Below are 8,070 nucleotides of genomic sequence, written 5' to 3' on the forward strand. Positions count from 1 at the left end.
TTCCCCCCCTCCCCAATTAGTGCAAGATTGTGAATTTTGAAGATATGTAATTTAGTGGAATTCACAGCCAGAGTGCTAATGGAAATGTGTATTAAAGAGAGAGATGCGTGCCTTTTACACTCATGAGAAATGTGCACTGCCCATTGAAACGCTTTGACTGACCTTTTGATTTTTTTTTCTTCAAGGTCCTGATCATCCCCATTGTTTGTCTTACAAACTAGAACTTGGATCAGACCAAGAAATTCCCTCCGATTGGTATCCATTTGCTACTGTTCAGTTTGGGATCCTTGACACCACTGCTTCAAGGACAGAGGTCAGGTCTCTGGGGGTGGAGAGTGATGTCCAGCCACAGAAACACATTCATCATCGGGCTTGCTACAACATCCAGGTACATCCCAAAGCCCCTGGTGTTAGGATGGGACTTTCAAAGCTGTGACCTGATTTGGCTTTAGATCCTTGCCTTGCCTTCTTAAGTAACGTCATGTGTATGCATGTATTAGACCTAGAAAAGAGCTCAGTTTTGGAAACTTGATGGTCACCAGTGAGCCTAGTTCTTCCCCTCAGTTCTAGAGAACATTAGGAACCTGAAGACAGTGCCATGTACTTAACTCAGATCTCAATGAAAAACAGGGCATTCAAAATAAGTTCACATTTCAGAAGCATATTTGTAATAAAGGTTTTGTCAGAATAACATTTCCCTAGATGTGTTCTATGGGACATATGTCCCATATAATGATCTAAGAAAAAAATCAGTTGGGGAATGCTGTCCATTTAATGTTGAACAAGGAAGTCCTGCAGAAAAGAAACTTACTAAACTTAGCTCAGTCTCTCCCTGCTTGCCAATTGTGGAACCTTGTCTCCTGTAAAGCACCTGTCAGTATCTTCTGTAATAGTGTTCTGTGGTGCACTGTTTGGGGAGACGCTGAGGTACTGTGTCACTGCAATTTTAAACGTTCACCATCAGCTCGTCTGCATTCTGGAGCCGTTAGAATTAGAGAGTGATGTACACTTGCACTTGTTCCTAAGCTTGCTTTTCTTTCTCAGCTTCAAAGTTAGTAGACATAGAAATAACCTCTGTCGCATTTCCCATAGTATCTGGAAATGGTGTTATTACATGATATCATTAGCACCAACTAGCGGTTCTGTAATATAGTAACCTAAGTCTGAATTTTTCTTTATTTTGGACCTTCTGTTCCGAATCCTGTGTGTTCGGGTCCAGTAATGTCTTTTGTATTGGTAAAACCAGTGACGAGTGGGTGCTGTCCTGTGCGTCCCTTCAAGACGGAAGGGCTGATTCAGCAGCTGGGAACTGCCCTGGATGATGCACGTGCCACTCCCCAGGTCACGCCCCCTTCCTGGGGCAGCCTGTGTCCAATGGCTGGTGGCCCGGGCTCTAAACACCCTTCTCCCTCAAGCTGCAGTAACCCTGAGGGCCATCCTAGCTTCATCCCTCTCTGGGGATTGGCTGAAACCTTTACTGTGACTGCTTTGTAGCCCAGCGTCTCTCCCTGTTCTGCCCCATCCCTTCCCCTTTCCCTCCCCTTGCCTCCCTCCCCTCCTTCTCCCTTTCTCTCCCCTCCCCTTTCTGTGTCAGTCAGGTGTTGACCCCAGGAGCTCTCCACAGCAAGCTCTCTGCACCCCAGTCTCCATCTCAGCATCTGCTTCTTGGGGAAGCTGACCTATAACACTAGGCAGCTAAGTGTCATGTGTGACTGAAATGGGTGTGAAGTGCGCATGGAGACTTCATACCATCTGCCATTCCTGGGATGCGCCAATTTCACACGTTTTTTGTATTGGTAAAACCAGTGATGCGTGGGTGCTGTCCTGTGCGTCCCTCCAAGACAGAAGGAAGAGGACCGCTCAGAATTGTGTACCAAAGTCTCTTTAGCTTTAATTGCAGTCGGTTTAAAAATGTTATCTTCCATTTAATTAATATTTATTGAGCAATTTCAAAGTGTCATCTGCTGCTGTAGATGCTGAGACACAAAGGTGAAGTTCCTGTCCTCATAAAGCCTACCTTTTAGTGACAGAACAAAAAATAATCAGTAAAAAGTACCATGATTTCAAGTATTGACAAATTCTAAGAAGAGAATAAAAGAAGATCACAGCATAGAGAGGGATGGAGGGCTTCCTTATCTAGAGTGGTCCCGGAGGGACTCTGTGAGGAGATTATGTTTGAAAGGGTGAGACAAAGTTGAGGGACAGGTGGATGGTTTGCCCCAGATGGATTACTATTGTAAACTAGTTTCTTTTAGTTAGAGAGATGATTTTGGGTGTACTCTGAATCTCAGGGAGGCCCAAAGCTGGATGTATGATACTTGGGGGATATAACTGATCGAAAGACTAGCTAGATTTGTAAATGTCTTATCAGTATGTGTATTCTGTGTACACCTGTGTTTGACTGAGAAGAGACTTTGTCCTCTTCAAGATTTGACCCTAGAAGAAGGATTTAGGAGACTTGTTGTCCAGAAGGGGAGCCTGGGAATGGGCATGGCAGGGTGCAGGGGCTGTGTTTGTGTGCAGAGGGTGAAGTGGCTACAGTGCTTGCTGGTTTACAAACCAGAACTGAAGTGTTATGCCGTGTTGCAGTCGTTAATGCTTCCTCCTGTTTTGCTTTTGTGCAACAGGTTGAAATAGAAAAGAAGTGGATTAAAATTGATGGAGAAGACCCGGATAAAGCTGGTGACTGTGTAACTCAGTAGGAGTAGCAAGAGTCAGTGATGATGACCCACTTTGCAGATAAATGCATAATTCACAGAAACCGCACAAAGTCCTGCTACTACTGTATAGTGGAAATGACGGATCCGCTGGCTGTGTTTAGGGAAGTTTAGACCTGCAAGCGAACCATCTATCCTTTATGCTTTTGATATGTTTGTGCCCCAGGGGTTTGATCTAAAATGTGTCTTGAATTTTTGTGATGTTTTTATTTCCTAGTAGAGCTCAAAGGCACTCTTCTCCAGTGTGTGACCTCACAGCCACTGGCCAAAGCATTTTTAATTTTTATTACTCGGTGGCTGATTGTTTCCCACTCTGGATTGATGCCATGTTTATTATCCTCCAGCCCCATCTCTTCTTATTAAGTTAGCACCTATGCTAGAGGAGAAGGCAGTTGAAGGAGACGTAAACCAAAGTGCTTAATTTTCCCTCTTGCTCTTCTCTGAAACGTGGTTATTGTAGACTGATGTGGAAACCACAGGCTAAAATGGAGATGTGGAACTATCTCTGATTCTGAATTATTTATCTTCCTGTCTTGTTATCACATTGGTGAGTAATCATCAGCTGTATTTGGTACCTCTCTTTCCCTTGTGGTATTATTATTTTCAAAATGTATTTGTATGCTGTTATGTGCGGCAAAGACGCTAGTTCTGTTACTATGCGTATTTTAGTACAAGTCACTGAGACATACTGCCTTTTGCTTAGAGAGATTCCTTTCAGAATGAAATCCTAGTATGGACTCTAGTTAAAATATTAATGTATGTTAAAGATGAATTTTTATAGTCCATGAATGTTGCTTCTCAAAAGTGTAGACTCTAAGAATGTATTTTGATAAAGTATTATTTGTAATTAACACAAGCCTCTCTTAAGTAGAAGTCTGAATCATCATTATTTTATGCTAACCCTGCTATCATGCTATTTATGCTAATTCTGCTTAGTTTAGAGTGATTCTCTTTAAGAGATGAGGAAACTGAAAGATACTATTTTGTCTACATTTCTAACGAGTGATATTTCTATTTTTCAAAGTCAGATAAATGTTTGTTTTTTTTTAATGAAAAGTCAGTGGCATTAGCAGTTATGATTCTGTTTATAACTTCCTTTAAGTGTTTATAGTGAAAAGTCAGACTTTTAAATTTAGGAAATCTATGTTCTAGATATTTTTTTAGTAGGAAAAACATGGAAAAAAAACATGATATGAATACACCTTCAATTTATGTTGATCCTTAAATATGATTAGGAGATATTTTTCTCTATTTACCAGATCTGTTTTGAGTCAAAACTGATACGACAGTATTCTTCCAAACAGCATTATCTGTTGGCCCTCATACGTTTTATTTAATGTTATATTACATTCATTTTAATCTGTTCAAAATGCAAATTAAAACGAACATTTATGATGGTTTGTATCAATCAGCAGATTTACTGCTTTTCATTATTTTCCTGTGAAGGCAAAGAATGCAAAAGTTGACTGTTAAAATGAATTGGTGTTGCTCTTTTTAACTTCACTTGACATGTTGCTCCTAATATCATATGCTTGAGACTCGCTATAGATATATACGAGAGCAAATCTATGTGTACATCATATAAAAAAAGATCCTACCATCCTGACTCACCTGGTGTGGCACATTCTGGAATGACTTCAGTCTGCTGAGAGCAAATATGGAGGCAGGCTGAACTTGGTGCTGCTCCATGGTCCTAGGGACGGTAACTGAGTTAATTACTGCTGGTCCTTTCAGATCTGTTTTATGGCATCCTGCCCATAAAGAACTCAGAGTCTAATTCGGATGAACTTAATGAATATTTACACCTCAAAGTAATTTCAGCATAGGGTCCAATTAATCACCCCTCAGGCTTCCCAGGTTGCCAGCATGTGCCAGCACCTCACTGCTGGAGTCGTTTATTCACCAGCCCTCCGGCCTTCAGACACATCTCAGGATTCAGTGCTGAAAATAATAACAAAAAGCTGACTGAAGCCCAAGTTGAGTTTTTGTGGCAATGCAGAGGGTGTTGGTAGGAACAGCAGGGTTCTGCAGCATAATTGTTCATTTGCGCATCTATTAGGGTCCTTAAATATTCATTGCTTAGCATTAAATTAACATTCTCTGTTGGGTGGAGAGAATTTTTAATACAGTACTTCTGACCTGAGCTGTGGCAGAAGGTCAGATGTGATCTTGGTGCTTTAAGTGACAAATCAGGTAGCGTCCACTTAGACTTACAAATTAAAAAGTAGAATCTCCTTTTCCAGAAAGTAAATGATGATCTTCAAAACAACAATGACAAAAACTCTTTCTTTTAAGGTCAGGAAGGGAGGAAGGAAGTGAATGAAGGAGGAACTACTCCTTACTAGAATTTTAATTTAGGTAATTTATTTAGATCAATGCTTTATGAGTTTGACCCATTAGGGGTCCTTTGTTTAATTTACTGAATGGCAGACTTCAGCCAGTTTGGGATGGGTTGCTCTGCTCTAATTGGTCTGGTCTAGTTACCTTACCAGTCAAAGGATCATATTAACTCTGTAAATGAGTTCATGGCTTGATGGTTACCTGATCAGTTGTACAGATCTGAATTTAAGGACATTTCCTTTTTTTTTTTTTAATGGGACTAGAAATAGTTTATCCATTTAAAAAGAATGAAAAAAAAAAAAAAGCCCTTCTTAACATAAATAAAGGCTGGCATTTTGACCTGATTTCTGTGTTAGGTAATTGTAGGGTTTTAATTCCCTTCATTCTGGGTTTGTGTTTTGATATAGCTCTTTTTCTCTTATAAATTCAGTCAGGAGGCCTTCCTTAATAATGACTAAGTATTATTATATCTTACTCAAAATATGATTTTATGTCATCAATACAAATACAAAACATATTGAGCCTTAATAATCATGTAACAAAGTATTTTGTAGATTGCATATTGATTTTTTAAAAATTAAAGATGTATTTCAAATGATTCTTGATATGCAATGGACTTATATCTTCTTTTGTAAGGTCTGGGGCTGTTTTTTTTAATGTATGAAATCCATTTCAATAACCTTAAACAATTGACACTGTCAGGCAAATGCGTGCTTACATGTGTATATGCTCAGTTATGTACAACTCTTTGCTACCTCGTGGACTGTAGTCTGCCAGGCTTCCCTGTCCATGGGATTCTCCAGGCAGGAATACTGGAGTGGGTTGCCCCTTCCTTCTTCAGGGGATCTTTCCGACCTAGCAATTGAACCCATGTCCCCTTTCCTGCATTGGCAGGTGAATTCTTTCCTGCTGAGCCAACTGGGAAGCTCCCAGACAAATGTATACTGCTTCACTATGAGGGAGTTAGTGTCCATGGTGTTTTGGCACATCCTGGAAAAATATCACCATCAAAGTACAATTTATGATGTTAAAAGAATTATTTTTGAAAGAGGATATAATCATTATTCTCATGAAGAAATGATATGAGTGTGTGCCCAAGTTTTACTTAACTCATTAACTAATGAGGGAACTTGTTAAGATGTTTGTTACAAGTGGCTCTAAGGAGAATTCAAAAGAGCAGAGACATGTACAGGAAATAAGGAATTCTGAAATGAATTTACAAACTGATGCAGAATGGATTGGTCCATAGGGCGAAATTAGTAATAATTTCCTCTACTCCCACACAGTTAATTTGTATGGGCAAGGATGATACATGTTATTGTCAGTTTTCTAAAACTTGCAGAGTTGGGGCAATGGAATCTGTCGATAATCTGGATAAATGAACTAGTTAGGACACTTTACAAAGTCTTTCACAATTTTTCCCAATAACTGGATGAACTTTGTCCACAGGAGAATTCTAAGCAATTTTCAAACTTTGGCAACTAGTATTAGAGAAATGATGTGCTTTCAAAGTGATTTTTTAAGTGTAGAAAACTATTTTTATCCAATCTATTTATCCAATTTTATCCAATATTTTTATCCAGTGTATTTATTCAAACTATTTTATCCAATCTGTTTCAGGTAAGTTGTATGTTTAGGGGGTATTAAAGATACGAAGATAAATTAGCTCTAATGAAAACCAACCTAAGAAGCTCTCCACCTGCTCTTTGTATGAGCAAGCTGCCTGTGTTGAAATTCAATTTTTATCTAGCTATTGCAGTTAAATTTCAAAATTGCATCAGGAAATAAACCTTCGTAGAGGCTGGATCATTGGGAACTGTTTTAGCCACTCCCGGAATTAACAGGGCTTGACTCTTGTTCCACAGGAACAACAAAAAGATTCAGTGATATAAACTGATCATATTTGTAACAGAATTTCTCAGATTCCATCAATCATTTCTTTCCTGTTTTGTTTCAACTCCACCTAGACTCTCCTGCCTTCTCTGCGTAGTTATATAGTGTTTCCAGTGCTTTTTCTTGCATCTGCCCCAGCCCCTCCCCATTCTCAGCAGTTTCTCCACTCCCAAGACCATTTTTTGCCCTTACCTAGAGTCCTGAAGGAAGGGCTGGGTGTATTTGATTGAACCATATGACGCTGACAATATGTAACCTTTCTTGGTGGCAATTTCATGGTCCTAAACCTAATTACCTGCATGTTTCCCCAGTTTATATGAAATAAGATTTTCTTATAATTATGTTAATGAGTTCCTACTTGGAACTGGCATCTAAATGTGAATTTGTCAATTTTTAAAGCAAGATAGAATTGGTAGTCAGAAAGCAAATGGATGAGTTACAAAAAATACCTTAGGTTAAAGCTCCAGGTGATACAATGCCTTAAAATCATGCCCTGTCTGTAAGGAAAATGGATTAGATCAGTTGCCCCATGTTTTAATAGATTAAAGTTCATTTCTATGGGACTGCCTAGGGAAGAAGTACAAATCACAGTTACACTTCAGAGACTGCAGCATTTCCCTCATCTTCACCACACCTATCTGTTCCAGAAAAGGTGTGAAAACCTCAGGTGGGAGGATAGCACATTTAAATAACACGATTACGTGTGTCGACATTTTCCTGAAAAGCCCATTTTTGTACTCTAGAATTGCTGTGAGTTCTTTGTAATATAAGTTGTGGTATACTCTTGAAACAGAAGAGGGCGCTCTCAGGCAAGAGCTGCTAGCCAGAATGAGAAACAGTATTTTGATTTGGTGGTGTTTGTATATATTATGATTAATAAAAGATCCTGGGGCCATTTTGTAAAGCATTTCAAAGCGTTGTGAATCCGGTGGAGTATGATTAAAATTAATGCAATAGACAAACACTTTATAAAGTATTCTTAATGTCTGTCTAAAAATGCTGTTGAATACAATTTTACACATCCTGAAAATTTAAGTACCATACTTATCACTAAACATTTCTAAGTACCAAGGAGACAAAAAAAGTCTTCTTTCTTAACACATTTGAAGAAAACTTTTTA

The 8,070-nt window shown here is 39.0% G+C and overlaps 1 protein-coding gene across 2 annotated transcripts in view; it reads left to right on the plus strand.

Annotated features, from left to right (window-relative positions):
• STON1 (stonin 1) overlaps positions 1-5,655 on the plus strand; it is a 59,179-nt gene extending 53,524 nt beyond the window's left edge. For both annotated transcript variants that reach the window (XM_018055208.1, XM_018055209.1), the window contains 2 exons: positions 186-388; positions 2,628-5,655. In XM_018055208.1, coding sequence (XP_017910697.1) covers positions 186-388; positions 2,628-2,702 — 278 coding nt within the window. In that variant the 3' untranslated portion in view covers positions 2,703-5,655. The remainder of the gene's footprint in view (positions 1-185; positions 389-2,627) is intronic.

Source organism: Capra hircus, chromosome 11 (genome assembly GCF_001704415.2).
Source record: "Capra hircus breed San Clemente chromosome 11, ASM170441v1, whole genome shotgun sequence".
NCBI classification, from domain to species: Eukaryota; Metazoa; Chordata; class Mammalia; order Artiodactyla; family Bovidae; genus Capra; species Capra hircus.